Source organism: Setaria viridis, chromosome 6, assembly GCF_005286985.2.
Source record: "Setaria viridis chromosome 6, Setaria_viridis_v4.0, whole genome shotgun sequence".
In the NCBI taxonomy this organism is placed as follows: Eukaryota; Viridiplantae; Streptophyta; class Magnoliopsida; order Poales; family Poaceae; genus Setaria; species Setaria viridis.
In genome coordinates, this window is record NC_048268.2 from 28,073,643 (window position 1) to 28,094,649 (window position 21,007).

The 21,007-nt window shown below is 46.9% G+C and overlaps 1 protein-coding gene and 1 pseudogene across 1 annotated transcript; one reads left to right on the forward strand and one right to left on the reverse strand.

The window, feature by feature from the left end:
• Nucleotides 1-699: 699 nt before the first annotated feature.
• Nucleotides 700-4,569, forward strand: LOC117860165 (protein FAR1-RELATED SEQUENCE 6-like; annotated as a pseudogene).
• Nucleotides 4,570-13,882: 9,313 nt separating this feature from the next.
• LOC117862067 (HMG-Y-related protein A) lies at nucleotides 13,883-15,339 on the reverse strand. Its single transcript, XM_034745581.2, has 2 exons — nucleotides 15,077-15,339; nucleotides 13,883-14,810 (listed from the first exon to the last, which is right to left on the reverse strand). The coding sequence occupies exons 1-2, from the start codon at nucleotides 15,125-15,127 to the stop codon at nucleotides 14,271-14,273; spliced, it is 591 nt and encodes a 196-aa protein (XP_034601472.1). The 5' UTR covers nucleotides 15,128-15,339; the 3' UTR covers nucleotides 13,883-14,270.
• Between the last annotated feature and the right edge of the window lie 5,668 nt (nucleotides 15,340-21,007).

Sequence of the window (21,007 nt, forward strand, 5' to 3'; positions counted from 1 at the left end):
AGGTGGGTCACCTTCTTCGCCGCCCTCGTGTCCTTCGGCGGCTCCGGTTGGGCCGACCGCTTCCCCTGCTTCTCTTGTTCCGCTGGCGCCGGCTTGGCACTGTTCGGAGCCTCCTCGGCTCCTCCTTGTGTTGCGGGTTGGAGGAAATTCGATCTCTACCCCATCATCTCCAGAATCTCCAGCCCACACCGCTCCCTCGCCTTCGACTCCCTATCGATCTCATCAGGTGGTGGCGGCAGCGCTGTATGGATCATGTCTCCCCTCCGTCCGACCGTCCGCCTAAGTCCCGTTCCTCATTAGACCTAGGCGAACGGTGGAGTAGAAGATAGTAAAATGCCTATGGTTTATGGAACCGTCTAGCCGGTTGCCGTGTGGAAGTGCGCGCTAGAGCGGGTCGTGTTGTGTCGTGTCACCTTGGATGTTGCCTTGGGAAATGCGGAAGGTCCGAGGAAAGGTTCAGCACTGTTCCCTTTTGTTTGCGGATTTTTATTCTTATCTTCAATCAGTTCATGTCTGATTTGGCTGCTCTTCTTCTCCAGTGTGAGAAGCCCATCCAGCCGATGTGTGGTTGCGGTTGCTGTTGTTGTTTAGTTTGGGAGGTTCAGTTCAGCTGAACCCTCATGTCTGACGTTGAGGCCACCTCCTTGTTAGAGGAGTTGGCGAGGGAGGTGACAATTGACGATGTTCTAGTGGACGGGAATGACAAAAGAGCAACATCGCAATGGTGCAGTGCTGAAAAGTGCTGAGGCGCTCCAGGTTAGAAATGTTTGGGTTAGCTTAAAATGTTTAGTTTTGGTGCTGGCTGCTATAGAAACTCATAATGCTTTGCATTATTTTGCTAGAATTTGAGAGGGATTTCGGCCAAGGAGGTGCCTCAGCACGAGGGCAAGGAGGTGATACTCGTGGATGATAACGACAGCGGGCAGGAGGATGGTGGGAAGGCTAAGGTGGATGAGAACGCGCCACGTTTCGGGCTGAGATTCAAAACTTATGATGATGTGCTCAAGTACTATAAGCAATATGCCGAGGATTCTGGGTTTGCGGCGATCATTCTGAAGTCATCGTATCTAAAGTCGGGGGGTGTGCCGAAGGTTGGTGCTTGGTTGTAGTCGAGCTGAGAGAGGGAGAGCAAATGCGTGCTATCTGTCTAGAGAGTCAACCAAGATCAATTGCCCTGCAAGGATTTCGTTAAAGTTAAGGCAAGATAGGTGGCTTCACATTTATGATGCTAAGCTTGAGCACAACCATCCACTTAACCAGTCCTCTGTGGCACTCACTAATTGTTACCAGAAGCTAACAAATGCCAAGAATGGGGAACCTGCTTCACGGTTGAAGGGTCGCAGGAACGTTCCAGCTGAAAAAGAGCAAGGGAACTTTACTGAGATAGGAAGATGACGAGTATATCCAGAAGTTTTTTGGGAACATGCAGGACAAGAATCCTTATTTCTTCTACTTAGTAGATTTGGATTATCAAGGGCGTTTGAGGAACTTGTTCTGGAGTGACGCTAGGTCAAGGGCAGCAAATGATTACTTCGGTCATGATGTTGTTTACTTTGACACCTCATACTTGACAGAAAAAATACGATTTGCCACTTGTTTTCTTCACTGGGATGAATAATCATGGTCAGCCTGTTCTGTTTGGTACTGGTTTACTTTCAGATCTAAGTGCTGACAGTTATGCTTGGTTATTTAGGGCATTTTTAGCATGCATGAAGGGTCGCTGTCCAATGGCAATAATTACTGAGCATTACAATGCTATTCTAGATGCTGTTCGAGAAGCTCTACCTGAAGTTAGACATCGCCTGTGCCTGTATCGTATTATGAAAGATGTAGCTGAGAATTTGAAAGAACATGCAGAGTTTAAAACAATCAAGAAAGCACTGAATAAAGTAACATATGGGTCTTTGAAGATCCCAGAGTTCGAAGCGGATTGGAAGAAGATTATAGATGAGCATGGACTTGGAGAAAATGAGTGCCTCAGTTCCCTATATGAGCATCGCCAACTCTGGGTACCTGCATATCTCAGAGACAAATTCTGGGCAGGGATGTCTATTTCACAGCGTGGGGAGTCTATTCCTCGTACTATGATGGTTTTGTGTACCCAAAAACTTCTTTGAAACAATTTTTCAGTAAATATGAGATGATATTAGAGAACAAATACAAGAAGGAGTGGCAAGCAGATGAAGAATCCTCCCATAGGACTCCACTAACAGTAACGAAGTTCTACATGGAAGAGCAGCTGGCCAAAGCCTACACAATAAACATGTTCAGAAAATTTCAGGATGAGTTGAAAGCCACAATGTATTGTGATGGTATGCCAATCAAAGTTGATGGTCGGCTTGTCACTTTTGAAGTAAAAGAATGCTCGTACATGGAAGATGGAAAGGACACAGAGAGCAGGACCTATGAAGTTTACTTTTGTAAAGAAGGGAAGGTTGAAATTGTGTGTGAATGTGGTTTCGTTCAGTTCACTGGCGTCCTATGTAGACATGCATTATCTGTGTTGAAGTTGCAGGAGATATTTGAGATCCCATCAAATTATGTTCTTGATCGCTGGAGAAGGGACTATAAAAAATTGTATTCTAAAGCAAACAAACCCAATGAAATGCCCCTTAGTGGAATTGTTGAGCGCTCCGATTATTTGTTCAGTCAATGTAGTCAGTTGCTCAATCTAGGGTTTGTATCTGAGAGTAGGTACCTTGTTGCTCTGAAGTTACTGAGAGATGCGGAAAGATCTCTTCTGGATGATGGACTACCTGCTAGAGACAGGCAGTCAACGCTTCTTTCATTTGAGGCTGATGCACCAGAAAATGGTCAAGGCCTTTTTAATCCCCAGTTTTCAGAGAGTGTAAAGAATTCTCAGTCAGCCCATGCAAAACGTCGCGGTCGGCCACCGAAGAAAGTGACAGAATCTAATGGTGAAACTGTAACACAGCCAAACAAAGAACAGGTTAGTCTTAGTTACCTTTTTTTTCTCAAGGCATGACTCACGAGCCTCAAACCTCACACTTCAGTTTTAATTATATTAATAAACTTTAGGGGTGTTTGGATCTTTAGTCCTGACTAAAATTCATGTCACATCGAATATTTGGAGGCTAATTAGCAGGACTAAATATGAGTTAATTATAAAACTAATTACACAAATGGAGACTAATTCCCGAGATGAATCTATTAAGCCTAATTAATCCATCATTAGCACATGTTTACTGTAGCACCACATTATCAAATCATGGACTAATTAGGCTTACTAGATTCATCTCGCAAATTAGCCTCCATCCGTGCAATTGGTTTTGTAATTAGTCTATATTTAATACTCTTAATTAGTATCTAAACATTCGATGTGATAGAAATTTTAGGAGGTCCTAAAGAAACAAACGGGACCTTTTTTGGTTCATGTATATTCTTGTTAAGCAGGATTTTCTGCGGTCATCATTTGTCACAGACCATACAAATATGGTCCAAGGGCCGCCCTCTGCCTCCCATCTTGAAGGTCCTCACATGGGAGTGCAAGGAGGCATTGATTTAATGGTACATAATTTTTTTGTCTGCCACTGCTATTAATACTCACATATATTTGAAAACTCTTGCTGCAAACTTGCACAGGAAGGAATACCAAATCTCTCATTGGTAATCATTTTGGAATGGATATTAATCACCAACATCAAGTACCCAGCCACCAAAGGATGCAGCAGAACAATTTCATGCAGGTTCCTATCATATGATTGGCCACATGTTTATAACATCATATAATGTTCTTTGTTTCCAACTATTGAGTTCCTATTTTTTCCTCAACAATGGACTCCCTATGCATCTTTGCCATATTAGAAATACTGACACCTTGTTTAAAACATTTCAGGGTGCAGGCAGAACCCCATGGGTTTGCGAGTCAGTGGGTTTACCACCCAATGTTGCAGGTATTTGTAGTCAATCTTGGTTCTTAACTTTGAAGTTTATCTATGGGTATCTGTGTCAAAATGACTCGTATGACCATCTGGCAGGATAATCCAGTGCTAAGAACCCCTACGCGAAGAACAGGGTAGCGCGTGTTCTTTGCTTTAATATTTCAGTAGAAGGTAGCCTAGGTATTGGGGAGTAAGTTGAGGATGAGACGGTAAGTCTAGCTAGCCTAGGTATTGGGGAGTGTGTGTATATGAAGAGCATGCCTCGGAGTCCGCGGGTGACCTTCGGGTCCCTCCACCGCCGGTGATCACCCGATCCCGACGTCCACCTCTGTTTCTAGTCTCCTGTCCCCTCCTGCCAGTGATTATCTGATCCTGGCGTCCACTTCCTCCTTGCTCTCTTGCCCCTGATCTTGGTCTTTCCCGGAGATCTGTTTTAAGGGTGGCAATGGATCTCAATGTGGATCTTCGTCCTGGCTTGGACTTTGCAGCACAGCTACGTTCCATCTTTGGATCAAAGGTCTCTTCAGTTGAAGATTCGGGGTTCTGGCTTCTTGCTGCTTTTCCCCAGTCCAAGTTCAGATTGACAGAAGCATCAGTGGGGTTCCTGCTTCAATCGGCTCTTGGGGGTTATGCCTTTGGAAGTTCAAGATTGGATTTACAAGTTTAGAGTTTCTTCTAAATTAGTGGGCTTGTTCATTTACCAAAAGAGTTTTTTTCAATCTGCGGGCTTCCATGTGGTGTTTTAGCTTTGTAATGATCGTGGTCTAGCTCTTGCTAAACAAGCTCTTGAGAAGGCTCAAGGTACTCACTTTCCCTGGCAGCTAGTTGGGGTAAGGAAATCACATCTTGGAAAATCTTCGGGCCTCTATCCTTCTTTGGCACGGCCTCTAACTGGAGCCAATGCAGCCAATGCAGTTCCAGTTAATCATTCGCGAGTGGTTTTGGAACCTAGGAAATCATCTTCTGTGTTTAACCGTTTAAATTATCAGCATGATCTCAAGTCCAAGTCATCTCAAATCCACAAAGCTTGGGTACCAGTCAAGAACGGTGCTAAGAACACGGAGCGTTCTTTGTTGACTGATTTGAATTTGCCAGTAACCGGTCTTGATTTGTCTCTTAATTTGGGCTATAATTCTAGTAGCATTTCATCAGAAATTATTGGAGAGTCCGTGGCTCCCGCGCGCCAAGTTTAGCAGTGTATCAAACAATCCCTAAATCAGTTGCAATGGCGATCCTCGCCGCTGGCTGTGCTTGCAGGTGTCGAGTACCCATCCACACTGATTTACAGAAGCGCCAGTTGGATAGTGGATGCCGCCGACCCTTCCTGGCTCGCCACCGGCTTCCAGAACCTTACCACGACTCTGACTGGGCGAGCTGATGGTCCACAAGCCCGGAGAAAGGCTCGCTCTGAGCCTTGCTGACTCCACTGGTGAGAAGAGTACTTGATCGAGCACCGTCGCCTGTCGACGACGATGACAACAGATTAAAGGGTTCCTGTCGGCTGATGGCAACAGATTAAAGGAATATCTGATTGTATTGATCAGATATTCAGATGATATGTGTGCTTCTCCGATCCAGAGATGGCTGATGGCGAAGGTGACGGAGACGCACTACCGGAGAACAGGCCATCACCGCCGGCCCCTAAACCCACATCACCGCCGTTTGGGGGTTCGGCGGATAAAGGGCGGTGATGAGGATGCCTATCACCGCCGGACATTAAAAAAATTAAAAAAAACGCTGCACAGGAGCGCCGCCGCCACCTCGTCGCGCGCCACCGCTACCCCCGCGTGCGCCCGCCACAGCCCCGTCGAGCCGGCCGTCCCCGCCGCCGTATCCTGCGCCCACCGCAGCCCCGTCCCTACCGCTGCATCCCGGGGGCTGCCTCCCATGCCCCGCCGCCGCGCCATGGCGCCTGCTGGCCTCGCACCGACGGGCCGCCGCCGTGCCGGATCTGGACAAGTTGCCCCGGCGCCGCCGCGAGCGAGGGTTGAGTGGGTGAGGGGCGAGCGGAGGGGGAGGCAGAGGGAGGCACCGGCCGGCCTCGAGGCAGGGGGGAGCGGAGAGGGAGAGGGAGAGGGTGGAGAAGGGACGAGAGATGAGGAGGGAGACCGGCCAGTCTGCGGATAGGATGGAGAGAGGGGGAGGGAGAGAGAAAGGACGGGAGATGAGGTGGATGGACGGATGCGCGAGTGTATCCCAGTTGATAACATTTTCAGGTCCCGGCTGTTATACTAAACTATCACCGTCGGTTCACGCATTTTACCGGAGCTGCCTAATTTACGGTCGATCCCCGACAGCATTCACTTTCTCTTTTTTTCTTCTTCCGTACCGCGTGGGACCTTCCTTTTCTAGACGGATGCAGGCGCATCCTCGCATGCCCACGTTGACAGCTGTTAATACGCTAATTTGTAAACCGCTGCACGGATCAGTTCTAACTCTTCCCTTAGAGTCACTACAAGAAATCTTCCGATCTATGACGAACCAAAAATATTATAAACGACGGTTTATGACGCTCGAGTGACGAAAACCTTTTGTCATTAGTCGAGAATCATAAATTGCGACCAGTGACGTTCCTTATTTCGATGCGCCATTACTAAAATAATGACGAATGAAAATTCATCCCACAAGTCGTCATAAATTGACTCATATTGTGACATCACGTTGGATAAAATCAGATGTGACATCTATGTGGCGACTGGCGATACATTTGTAACGAATTGATTTATCGTAAATTGAAGTCCGGCCCAACTAAGACTAATTTTTATCCAACTTTTGCTAGGCTCTTTTTGTTTCAAAATAGGTTTGGTTCGGCCCATTTGTATGTTTGACACGGCCCATTTTAGACCCAATTGTATGCTGTTCATTCCATTTAAAAATCCAATATTTTTTTAGCGAACCCATTTTTATAGTTTCCCTTTTAATTTGTTCACAAACATTTCAGCCCAAATATGTGGTCCAAGCCCATTTAGAATTCCAATCCAATTTCATAATACATACACAGCTTGTTTTGGACCAAAACCACTTTTCTTGGCACAGCCCATTACACAGAATAATTGTACAGGTATACAAGCTTAAATAACAAAAGATACACAACATATCGTTTGTTACCTCACAGACAAAAGTATGACTAATGGTTCACATCAGTCTTCACAATTCCCATGTACCGAACTATTAGCACTTCCAGAAATGAACAAAACTCGCTTTCGCTCACCTGTGTTACACACACAAGCATGCCAACCATGCGATGGGCCCACAAGAAATACCTGTCCACAATTAAACATAATAACAATTAAATACCACGAAGAAATTCCATGCTGCAGAACAACTACTTTTAGCACAGTAAAATACAAACTTATACTTGTGACGTGGATAGCACAGTAAAATATAAAAATGACAAACGATGAAAACATAAGCTTTCGCAGCAGTGGTCACCTCTTAAAAAGGGCGATACAATCGCTCATAAATTCATCAACGATTCGATTTTCTAGTACCGCCTTTTGGAATTTTCGTTGTTGAGAATCTCTCCTTTGCAACCCAAAACAAGTGGGGTTCTGGAAGGTATTTAAAACCCATATTAAGTTCATGTACGTTGACATCCATCAATATTTTTTAAAAAAAATTTGACTTAATTGTTATCAATATTTTTTTAACATTGATCAACATTTTTTATATATACCAATATTTTTCTTTAACTTTTTTGCATTCATCAACATTATTGCTCAACAATTTTTTACATGCACCAACTTTCTTTTGCAGTCACCAATACTTTTTTTCAACTTTTTATACATTCACCAATTTTTTTATATAAAAATGTTGAGATAATTTGGTGGGTTGTTGCTGAATTATGATTATAGATGCTTAGTTATCTATCTTCCGGAATATGGATAGAATTTCCCAAACAAGCGGCATGCAGTTTTTTTTTCCTTTGCCGTCGGGCCGAGTAGTCCCGGCGCACACACACACAGGCCCCATCACAGCTGAGCCCACGTCAGCCCGCCAGAAGCCAAGTCAGCGCGAAAGCGGCGGTCGTACATCCTAGAGACAAGTTTCTTGTCTGAAATCAGAAAAATAACCAGTTCCTTCTTTGACTCTTAAATTTATTTTATTTGACATTGATTTCGTTTCTATATTGACAGTTTGTTCAATTTTCCATCCGACCACCCTTAAATTCCCCTATTTTACCCTGTGACGAATGTGGATCCCGTTGTAACCACTCTTCTCCTTCCTCCCTTCCCCTCTCTTGAAATGTGCCACCGCTCACACCCTATTTGCAGCATCTCTCAAACTAGAGCAAACATCAGAAGAACTAATCATGACAGAGGACCAAATGCTTAGGATTAAACAAAGATTAATTTTTTTGGACAATCAGGCAAAGAGTAGTCAAGGAAGAGGTCATTGTACGTACCGTAAACCAAATCAGCTGAACCTGCCGCTGGAATTGTGACTAAGGGGGTGTTTCCATACCACCCACTAAAGTTTAGCACCTATCACATCGGATGTTTAGATACTAATTAGAAATATTAAACATAGGCTAATTATAAAATTCAGTGCATAGATGGAGTCTAATTCGCGAGACATATCTATTAAATCTAATTAGTTCATGATCTGATAATGTGGTGCTACAGTAACCATTTGTTGCGGCTGAAACTGCCTGATGCAGAGCGTCTTGAAGAGCTGGAAAGAGGATGTTTTCATCGCGCACCCTGCTTTGTTTCTGTTGCGCCGCTCGCCAGCCGGTCCAGATGTCGCGGCCAAGGAGTGGACGCCGGATGGGTGGACCTGACTGCCTCCGGAAGGAGTTGGTGAGCTCGATGGAGCTGAAGGACCCCAGGTTCTTGTATGGCCTCGGCAAGAGCCCGGCGGCAGCGGCGCCCAGCTTCTGCCTCATGTCCGTGGCAGTCTGTCACCTCCTGTCCCGCACCCTGTACACCTCGAACGAAGCTGCTCCAACCACTACCGCGACACCGATGGCGAGCAGCGATGTCCTGTGCAACACCACCGGCCCACTTGTCGTCACCACGCGCCCCGCCGTAGCCGAGCCGAGCCCCCAAAATCGAAGCGTCGTCGGCCCCCACCGTCGTCGTGCGCCTAGCCCTCCCTGCCGCCCTCTTCGTGAGGTACTACATCCTGGCGGGCGACGGGCGGTGGCGGCTACGCGTGGACCTGTTCTAGGACGACCTCGTGCGCTTCGAGCGCTTGGGGGCCAAGCGCGACGCGGTGCCGGGAGGTACGGCGGGGATCGCGTTCGAGTTGCGCTGGCGGCGGCGCTGCTGGGGGCCGCCGGTGCGCGGAGACGGCGGCCGTCGCAGGTGCCGGAGAGGTGGCTCGCGTGGCCGGAGGACGCGGCGGCAGTGGAAAGGTGGCTCGAGCTCCCAGGAGCAGGGTGCAGTGCGGAAGCTGCGGCGCTGGTGAGATAAGGGGAGTGAGGAAGGAGACAGATGGTTGCGATGGGGCACGTTGTTCACAGGGGGCAAAATGGTCTTTTTCATAGGGAATTTAACGATAGTTGTATGGAAAATTGAATAGAGTGTCAATTTGAGAACGAAAGTTGAAGTCAGTATCAAATAAGTAAAGGAAAAAAATTTGAGGTTTGTGTTAAATAGTAGTGGCGTTAAATAGGGAATTCTCTCTAATCTTACCTGTCTGACCGGCTGAGACTTTGACCTGGTTGGTGCCTGTCGGCAAAACGAGCAGCAGCCCGTGGACACCTGGCCCGTCCCTTGAGTCCCCGACTGCACCACCGGCCGGCCGGCCACCACAACACCCGACTCCAACCAGCCGCATGTACGCCACGCCTAGCCACGCTAGCCCGCCAGCCGGCCGCTGGTCTGCTTCTCTGGACACCGCACGCACGGACTCGCCCCAGCCACCATCATTACCGGCGGCTGCAACCCACAGCCCAACGACAAAGACGACGACTCGCACGCGTGCCAGTTGCCAACTCCATCTCCCTGTTTCTTTTGCAGGGAAAGAGGAGGCGGCCAGTCAAAACCGGCCGATGGGTAAAGGGACTAAAGGGCTTGGAAGTTTGCTTTAGGGCCAGTTTGTTTGGCCGGGTCTTTTAGGCTCCGGCTCCACCTGACACCGGTCATTGTAGTGGGTTAGTGTCAGGAGCCCAAGAAGGTAGCGTGTCAGGAGTCTTGAGGAGCCGGAGACAGAGGAGCCACAATCCGGCTCCTTGCCAGTCTGTGAGAGGAAGGGGGATGAGAAAGGAAAATGACTCCCATCACAGTATCGCTATAGTAGGTGAACAGTGATGCATCAAAAGGAGCTGGAACCACGAGGAGCTATGCCAAACTAGCCCTCTTATTTTACTTAACAACGATCTCGCTGCACAGCTACATGGGCATCTTTACAGCTAGCTAATCCCGTGCCGATATGCCGATATTTTACTACTCCCTCCGTGCTAAATTGTAGCTCGTTTTGATTTTTCTAAGTTCATACTCCCTCCATCCCAAATTGTAAGTCATTCCAAGAATCTTGGAGAGTCAAAGTATCTCAACTTTGACCAAATTTATATGATAATATAATAATATTTATGATGTCAATTAAGAATCATTAGATTCTTTATCAATTATATTTTCATAGTATACTTTGATGTCATAAATCTTTATAATTTTCTCTATAATTTTGATCAAACTTGAGATATTTTGACTCTTCAAGATTCTTGGAATGCCTTACAATTTGAATTGGAGGGAGTATTATATTAGAGTTTTGCTCCAATAGACCCTTCCGGAATAATTGCACGACTCTTAAAGCGAGCAGGTAATAAGTAATTAATTACGTCCTGGATCGTGTTTGGGCCCGGCCCTACCCTTGCCAGATTTTGCTCGGCCCATACCCAACCCAAGTAGTGATCCGTTGTTTTCGCCGCAGCAACTACCGACTCGTTTCGTCGAGGAGATTCCGAGGGACGGAGAAACTCCAGTGATTCAAAGCAGACGGCCGGCGGTGGCTCGCATTCGCCGTGACTGGCGCAACGCTACCGCTAGCGCGACCATCGAGGCTTCGGACGGCGACGCCACGCCGTGGTGCGAGCGTGCGGCCCTCAAGGCTCGAGATAGACGATGACGGTGCTCTACGGCCGTGGCGGTGTGGAACTGGAAGGCGGACAACCAACCAACAATGGGAGCATCGAGTCGTCGCAAAAGCGCGCGCTAAACGTGCTCCTCGTCTCCGGCGTCTACGTCCTTCCCAATTTCTAGCTTCTTCCTTCTCATCTATGGCATATGCGATGTGACTGCTGCAGAGCCGTGCTGTATTCTTGTTTGATTCTAAGTTTTCATAGCGTGAACCAAACAGTCAGTTGGAAATTGGAATTGATTTGATGATTTGATCTCATTTCTATTTCAACAATTTCATCACTAAGCAAATAAAGCATTGAATTGCAGTCCATTTCTACTTCCACCTACATTGGATCTGAATTTTTTTTAAGAGTTAAAGTATCTCAAGTTTGAACCGCCGAACGTGGGCTGGTGACAGGCGGTGGAGGCGAGAATGCTCATGGAATTGGGAAGGGTGGGCGAGCGGGTGGTGGCGGTTGGTGGGGGGCAGCGCAGCAGTCCCCGGTGGCCGGGGCGGCGGAGGTGGGAGGAAGACGTCGGGAGGAAGATGAAGATAGTGTTTGGGCTCCTAATGGCCAGCGCATAGACTTGACCGACCTGCGTGCCGTCCGTGCCTGTCGGCGAAACGAGCAGCACGCCCGGGCCGTCCCCCGAGTCCCCTCGACTGCACCACCTCCGCAGGCACACCACCCGACTCGGCGACTCCTCCAACCTGAGCCAGGCAGGCAGGTGGCCGGTGGCCCAGCACGCACGTACGCCACGCCTAGCCGGCCGCTGGTCTGGAGTCTGGTCGTGTGGACACCGCACGGACTCGCGCCCCGGTCACCATCATTACCGGCGGCGGCTGCAACCCAGCCCAACGGCAAAGACGACGGCTCGCACGCAGCCAGCTCCGTCCGAGCTCTGCCCGGTTCCTTTTGCAGAGAAAGAAGGCCAGTCAAACCGGCCCATGAGGGTAAAGGACTTGGACTTGTATTAACAATGATCTCGCTGCACAGTAACACGGGCTTTTTTACAGCTAACCCGTGCCGATATTTTACTACTATACTCAAGATCGAGTAGTACAGCTCTGCCCCAGGCTGGAAAGGCGTCGCTTGCCCTTTAGTAAACTGCACCGGAACGTGGGGCTCATGAGCAACCACATGCGCTGATGTGCCGCGGCAAAGCCGACGATGCTTAGACATTGCAGTTGGCCAGTCTCGTTGCAGTTCATTGCAGTTTCGGGCCTGTTTGGCAACCATGTGTTAAAGTTTAACACCTGTCACATCAGATATTTGGATGCTAATTAGGAGTATTAAACATAGGATAATTGATATTTGGATGCTAATTAGGAGTATTAAACATAGGCTAATTACAAAACTAATTGCACAGATGGAGTGTAATTCACGAGACGAATCTATTAAGCCTAATTAGTCCATGATTTGACAATGTGGTGCTACAGTAACCAATTGCTAATGATGGATTAATTAGGCTTAATAGATTCGTCTCGCGAATTAGCACAGGGTTCTGCAATTAGTTTTGCTCATGTTTAGTTCTCCTAATTAGCATCCAAACATCCGATGTGACACTGTTAAAGTTTAACACCTCGTATCCAAACACCCCTTCATAGAAAGTTTCGTAGCATTAAACTCAGTGCCACATCAGAAATTTTGCTGATTTGACAAGGTAATTAATAGGAGAAATTTCATCATATGAGAGGATGTTTCGTAGCATTAAACTCAGTGCCACATCAGAAATTTTGCTGATTTGACAAGGTAATTAATAGGAGAAATTTCATCATATGAGAGGAGTTTCATCCTTACATAGTTCTCAGTACTACTACTCTTAACACGACGCGTCAATGCCAACGTGCCGTCCCCTGCACTATTGTTACGCCATTTCGGGCAATCCTTAGCCCTCACTCCACCTACTGCATTGTCTAGGCTAAACACGCCGTGTTGCGTCTGAGCCTTTCTCGCTTTTGCTCGGCTCAACAGGCGACCATGCTGCCCAGTTTGGAGCTACTCTTAAAAGAGAGCAGTGGATCAACACATGACATGACCAATCATCGCTAGCACAGCGTTCCCCGAGCCAGAGTTGAACTGCCACTGTTTGTAACAGAAGTTTACAAGCTAAGCCACCCACTACAGAAGCCCGGAACTGTTCTAAACTTCTACCCGTCGCAGACATGTCGCCATTACTTGAATTGTATCCGGCAAAGGCACGCTTAGAAGGCCTCTTTGGAACTAAAAAGTTACTCCCGACGCATGGTGCAACGAATTTCATCCAAAGAGTAGCAGTGAGACAATCTGTAGTTGCCTCCACGATTTGATAGGATTGTAGCACAAGGTCTAAACTTGTGTTCCTCAGCCTTAAGAACTCACGTTCCTCTAGGATCAAACAAGGCAGACCCAAAACTACCCTGCCAAAGCATTGCAACAACCGTTGCTGCCCCGATCCAGCACAAGCAACGCCATCATTTCCAACCAGCAAGGTCGATCAACACTCACCCACTTGAACACTGACGCCCTGCGCCTGAGCAACACTGCACTGAACTGGACACCTCATCACCACCTCAGCCCAGAGGAGCGCACAGGCAGCAAGCACGGTACCTCACACACATGAATGCAGATCGGCAGCGGACGCGAGCAAAAGCGGGGGGCTCCTGCACAAAAGCGGCCTGCAAGTACACCGCACGCGGCCACTGACCGCCCAGCGTCGCGACAAACCAAAGCAAATTCACCCAGCTGCCTGCTCGCCCGGAGTGTGAGAGAGTGCGAGGAGGATAAGGTCTGGTGCTAGTACAACAACCACTACTAGTCAAACCAACACCCCAGCAGCTCAGCTAGCAGTTTAGTGACAGTGATTAGCACGCGAACACGCTTAATAGCAGCAAGAAACAGACGTCGTCATCACCAAAGCGATCAGAGATGCAGGTAGAGTCAAACTAGGGGGCACTTGGAAGAACCCTGCCTTAAATCAACATCATTAACATCACCATCATCCGCTAATTAATTAAATTGTACACATCCACATTAGCAGCCTGATTAATCGACCAGAACAGCACTCTCAGTCTCAGCAGAAGCAGATCCCTAGCTTTAGAGCTTACTAGCTTACAACACACCAGCAGCACGAACTGAACAGCGAAAGAAACCACGGCACATCAAATCCCTCCCCTAATTACTCCATTAATTAATTAAGCCACGACGAACAATTAGACCAAGCAAGGAACCGAACCCTAAGATTAACCAACACGGCGAAGCAGCAGCAGGTGACGCGCGGAGGACGGATCGCTACGCCCTAATAACCTCTCTCACGACGACGACTAGGCCGCGGCCGTCTCGCTGGGCACGGCGGGGCGTACCTTGGGGGGCCTGCCGCGGCCGCGCTTGACGGGGGTGGAGCCGTCGCCGCCGGCTGGCGCGGCGGCGGCGGGGGAGGGCGCGGCGGCGGCAGTGGCATCGATCTTGGCCTTCTTGGGCGGGCGGCCGCGGGCCTTGGGCATCCCCGCGGTGGCCTGCGCGACGGCAGCGTCGAGCGGGTCTTTGGGCTTGGGCGGGCGCCCGCGGGGCCGCGGCGAGCCGGTGGACGGTGCCTTGGGCGGCGGCGGCGGCGCGTTGGGGTCCCGCACCTTGGGCGGGCGCCCGCGGCCCCGCTTCGGCGGCGCGTCGGGGGCATCGGCGCGGAAGTAGTTGTTCTTGAGGAAGATGAGCTCGCCGGACTCCTTCATGCGCGCCAGGTGCGCCGTCAGCAGCGACGCGTGCGCGGGCGGGAGCTCGCCGTACTTGCCCTCGATGTACCTGGAGATGGCCGACTTGTTCGACCCGTTCTTGTCGCCCAGCCCCTCGATCGCCGCCAGGATCATCTGCACAGCAACAAGCACGCCACACCGTCCGTCAGCTCACGGAAATCTCACTCCATTCCATTTCTCAACAACAAAATCTTTTTGGTCCACAAAGACACGATTCTTTCCGGCAAAAAACCCCAAGAAACATGCATCAAGCGCACCAGCATCACGAATCCAGTTGCAAGCAACAAATCCTCGCCACAAACAACAGCCCAAAAAAGAAACGGAAATAAAACGAAAGCAGCGCAAGAACCGGACGGCGACGGGCAGGGGGTGGTCGTTACCTCTGGGTAGGGCGGGAGCGGGGACGGCTTGGCGGCTTCCTCGGTGGCCATGGCGACGGCGACGACGGCGACGGAGGCGAGCAGGACGCGATGCGGTGGTGGGGAATGGAATTATTTTCCTCGGAGGAGGATATAAAAGAAGCGAGGCGGATTTGGATCAGGATAGATAAGAAACGGGGAGGAGGAGGGAGGGGAGCCGCGCCTCCGTTTCTTTACTATTTTTTCCCCTTGGTTTTTCGGTTGTGTCTGCGAGTGTGTGTGGGGGGAGTGAGCGACGGGATCAGATGGGGACGCGGGGCGGGTGGACGGCCAGGATCATTCAGGCTGCCGGGATCGGGCGGCGCTGGTAGAGGGGGCACGCGGATCGGTGACGTGGCGGGGAGGGGGGGCGCCTGCGCCTGCGCTTGCCGTTCCCGCTTTAGTTTTTGTTTGCTTTTGTCCGGGCCTGCGCTGGCTTTAGGCTGGGGAGGAAATGACAGACATGACCTCCCTCTGGTTTGGGTTTCTGGTTTTTTGAAGTTGGTGGCGGCGGTTTGGAGTTTGGATTGTCACGTGGGAAAGCCTTTCAGTTCAGCCGAATAGACATCGGTAGAAAATTTTAGCCGGTTTTTCTCCACCAATGTGCTAAAAATGATATTATTTTGCTGTAAAATAAGAGTGTTCAATAGCTTTGGAAAGTAATTATTATATTCTTCAGAAAGTCCGGCACTAGTTTTCGATTTATGGTGTTGTATTGCATGTCTCCGTTACGGGTTTTAGACAGTCTTGTTTTGTTGGCATTTTTACGGTGAGAAATAACCATCGCAAATATACTCTGATAAATTATAGAAATTCAAGGGCAGAGTAAATATAATCTCTTTTTATTAGTGGTGAAAAACAAATCCACTTAAAAAAACCATCAACCATATAGCCACCATTAAGGTTGAATTTAAACCAGTGATGAAATATAATAAATATCTTAAAGACAATGACCACAACTCATATCCAGCCAGGAAGTTCCGTAACAAACTAAAAAAAGCTCATGATGACCGTTCAAATTTACTACAATCCAATTTAAATTGTAGACTTGCGGTGGTAGAAACGACAAATACCATGGTAGGTGGCCTAACCAATGTGTGGATAGACAGTTAGGATCTCTCCGAATGGTGGGATCGAATGACGCTGGGAGGGCGAGCAAGTGGACAGGTGAGGTAGCGAGGGAGAAGTGCCTCCTGCCTGCACTTGCATCCCAACTTCATTTTTGTTTAGTTTTTCATGCGTCTATACTGGATTTAGGCTCGGACGTAAGTTACCTATATGACCTCCCTCTAGTTTAGCCTTTTGGGGTTTGGATTTTTGGGGTTTCTGGTATAGCGAGGGAGGAATGGAAATGATCAAGATGACCTTCCTCTAGTTTTTTTTGGATTTCTATTTTTTTAATTTGGTGGCGGTGGTTTTGGAATTCAGAACTTCTTGGAACATCAAGTGGGGAAGGCTTTTGGTTTTGGACGAATAAATGTTGCTAAGAATTTTTTAACCATTTGTGCTCTATTAGTGTGCTAAAGATGGTATTGTTTTTGGTAAAATAAGGGTGTTCATTAGCTTTCGAATGTAATTATTATAATCTTTGTAATGTGTGGCAATACGTTTTTGGCTTATGATATTGTGTTGCATGTATTCTTTATAGGTTTTTTTTACACTCTTAATTTGTTGATCTTTTTTTGTGCTGACAAACAATTTTCAAATCTCCTTCTGATAGCGGTGGAAAAAGGGTCCATTCAAAAAACATAGAGAGAAAATCATGAGCAATGGAGCCACCCATTAAGGTTTTATTTAAACCAATGATGAAATAATAATATATAAATATAGCAAATATAGTGAACATAGTTCATATCCAGCTCAAAAACCAAACAATCATGAAGAAGTTTTGTAACAAACTAAAACAACTCATGTTGACCGTTCAAAATATGCTATAGGCCAATTTAAGTTACAATGGTAACGACAAATACCTTAATAGGTGGAGCGAGGGGCGGAGCACCTCCCAACCTACATCCACAACCCCACTTCAATTTTTGTTTAATTTTCTCTACACCCGCGCTACCTTTAGGCTAGGATGAAATTACCGAGATGACCTTCCTCCAATTTAGCTTTTTGGGGGCTTCTGGTTTATTTTTAAGTTGGTGGTGGCGGTTTGGATTTTGTACGGTCAAGTGGGAAAGAATCCTGATTCCAACCGAATAGATACTGTTTTTTTTCAAATTTGTATGCTAAAGATAGTTTATTTTAGCATAACATAACAGTGTTCAATAGCTTTGGAAGGTAATTATTATATTCTTTAGAAAATGTGGCACTACATTTCTGGTTTATGGTATTATGTTGCATGCCTTATTTGTAGGGTTTTTTACATTCTTAATTTGTTGGTATTTTTTACATTGAGAAACAATCATCAACAAATGTACCCGTAAAAAGTTATACAAATTCAAGGGTGGAGTAAAAGATAATATCTTTTTTGTTAGTGGTGGAAAAGATCCGTTCAAAGAAAAAACCAAAACCATCAGCCATGGAGCCACCCATTATGATTTCGTTTAAACCAAATATATCAAATACAATGGACATAGTTCATATCCAGCTCAGGATCAAAGACATAATTAAGAAGTTTTGTAGGAAACTAAAACAACTCATACCAACTGTTCAAAATATACTGCAGACCAATTTGAGTTATAATGGTAGAAATTACAAATACCTTGGTAGGTGGCCTAACCAATGTGGATAGACAATCAGGATCTCTCCTACTAGCAAGATTGGATGGTGTCAGGAGGGCGAGCAAGTGGATTGGTGATGTAGTGAGGTTGGAGTGCATGAATGCTTGCATTCACATCCCACTTTAGTTTTTGTTTGGTTTTTTCTGCACCTACACTAGGCTTAGGCTACGATGGAAATTACTGAGATGACCTCCCTCCTTTTTAGCCTTTTATGATTTATTTAAGTTGATTGTGGTGATTTGGAATTTGGGTTGTCAAGTGGGAAAGGCATTTCAACCAAATAGATATTACATTGTTAGAAAAATTTTGTTAATTTTGTGCTCCGTCAATATGCTAATGGTGGTATTTTTGACATATTATAGAAATTTAAGAGCAAGATAATCTCTTTTTATTAGTGGTGGAAAATGAACTCATTAAAAAATCAATCATCCATGGAGAAACTCATTAAGGTTTCATTTAAACTAATGACAAAATATAATAAATATCTCAAAGACAATGAACACACTTCATACCCAGCTCAGAATCCAAGATGTTGTGTAGAAGTTTCATAGAAAACACAAACTAAAACATCTCATGTCGACTGTTCAAAATATACTATGAACCAACTTATGTCACAATGGTAGAAACAACAAATAATTTTGTAGATGGCCTAATAACCAATGTTGATAGACGGTGAGGATCTCTCCAACTAGAGGATCAGATGATGTTCAGATGCCAATCAAGTGGATCAATGATGTAGCAAGGGAGAAGTGCTTGCCTACCTGCACCTTGCAGCCCCACTTCAGTTTTTCTTTAGCTTTGTCAATGCCTGCGCTGGCTTTAGGCTGGGACAAAAATTGCCAAGATGACCTCCCTCCGATTTAGCCTTTTAGGGCTTCTGGATTTTGAAATTGGTGGTGGCAGTTTGTAATTTGGATTGCCAAGTGGCTAAAGCTTTCAATTTTAGTCAAATAAATACTGTCAGAAAATTTTCATCAATTTGTGCTCTATCAATGTGCTAAAGATGGTATTATTTGACATAAAATTAGAGTGTTCACTAACCTTGGAAGGTAATTATTATGTTATCTGAAAGTACACCACTAAGGTTCTAGTTCATGGTATTGTGTGCATGCCTTCTTTTTAGATGCTTTGACACCAATATTATGTTAATCCTTTTTACACCGAGAAACAATCATCAGTTCTATGCTAACAAATTATGGGCATTGTGGTAAAAAAACAATGAACCATGGAGCCACCTATTAATTTTTTATTAAATTAATGACAAATATAATCAATATCTCAAAGTCAGTGAACATAGTTTATATCTAGCTTAGAACCTAAGACTTCACGAAGAAGTTCTGTAATAGACTAAAAGAACTCATATAAACCACTTGAAATATACTATAGAAAAATTTAAATTACAATGTAGAAACAACAAATATCTTGGTAGGGGCCTAACCGCCTAACCACGAACTGAAGCTATAATGACGGACCACGGACACGATAATAAAAACCTAACTAATATCTTATCCTGGACTCAACAATCATGTTGATTTTTCTTTGTTGCGACTTTAGATTATACCTGAAAAACGCAACATAGATGATGCGGTTGTTTCACACGTAGAAATATCACTCTGTTTCCCTGTTAAACTCGTTGCGCTTTACATGAACCGTATAAAAACTTAGCGAAGCGAAGCAACAGAGATCGATGATCTGAAGGCGACGACGATCTGATGCGAGGACGTGAGGGTAGAATCGTCATTGCGCCGGCGCCATCGAGTACAGCCCCAGCCTCGGCATCGAAATTTGAAATGCAGAGAGTGGGCTTTGCTGAGCTGTGCTCGAAGAGGGAAGCAGAGAGGGGAAAAAAAAAACAAAACTGGCTTGTTTGTTCCAGTGCCGTTGAGTTCCATGGCAGGCCTACTCCGGTGGCCGCATTTGCTTCCGCCAAACGCCACCTGTTCCCCCTATCCTCCGACCACCGACCGGCTCCATCCACTCAGCTCCAACCGTCGGAGGACGCGCAGGCCTCCTCCGGGCCCCACCTGTCAGTCGCCGGAACCCCCTGCCGGGGTGCACACGCCGTGTACGCGATGGGAACCGCCTCCGAGGAAACGGGGTGCTGCAGGCCGGCGGCATGCAGCATGCTGGCTCCGGAGTTCGGACGGCCGCAAGCGGTAGAGCAACCTGCGAGGTGACGCGTGTCCTCGCTGACTGACGGGGCCCGGGCGGCGCTGACCCGGCATGTCGGGGGCGGGGGCGGCCGGGCCCGCGCCAGGTGTTGGCCGGCGACGAGCCCCGGGAAGCCTGCTTTTACGAGGTCCTTTCGGGCACGGGAGTTAAAGCTCTCCCTCGTCTCTCTCTCCTCCCGCCTCGGTGACCGGACCGGGCCCCTACACTACTCTACCACTTGCTTTCGGTCAGCTGGTCTGCCCCACGCTCCACCGCGGCCCCACCGTGCAGTCACCGGGCGGCATTCAATTGTACTGTGCTCGGGAGGATTTGCGTCAGCTCCAAATGGGAAGACACAGTAATTTCCACGATCGTTCTGCTACGGATGATGATGACGACTTGATGAGGCGTCGTTTGAAATCTGTGGTTTCGTACTTTCCCCGGCAACAACAACAACAGGGAGAAAATTTGGTAGAATGATTTATGAAAATTATACTATTTGGGCCGGCGTGTAGTGGCGTGTTCTGGAGAATTGGGCTGGGTCTGCGTCCATTTTCAGGCCCAGCGGCCCTAGAATGCTCTGCGATTTTGTTGAATAAAGTTGTATGCTTTGACCGAATGAACTGTGCCATACTACTCTTGTTTAGGCAGTGTTTGGTCGAGGGAATGGTAACCTAAACGAAAATTAGATCATGTTGTAATAAAAGATGGGATGAATGATCACACTTTTTGTTTCATTTTCCCGCTCTGTTAAGCACCAGACGCAGAGTTGCCTCAAAGCATCCACCGCATCACACGGGGGGAGGGGAAAAGGCACTTCAATTTCAACTATTAAACATTGGAAAATGAAAAGGAAGGAAAAACTATTAAGAATTTTATAAAATTATATGCAAAATTATGACGTGAGTTTGTAAGATTTTTATATATGTTACATTTTGTATTTAAAATGCCAAGTTATTTGCTCATGAGCTATAGAGAAGATAAGTTCTTATATCATTGGTGTAGGTATAGTGTAGTTTTAAAAGAGAACTACTCCATG

Coding starts and splice junctions, on each gene's coding strand:
- LOC117862067 (XM_034745581.2), bottom strand. CDS start 15,127: ATGGCCACCGAGGAAGCCGCCAAGCCGTCCCCGCTCCCGCCCTACCCA. Junction 14,811..15,076: donor CGCTCCCGCCCTACCCAGAG/GTAACGACCACC, acceptor GTTGCTGTGCAG/ATGATCCTGGCGGCGATCGA.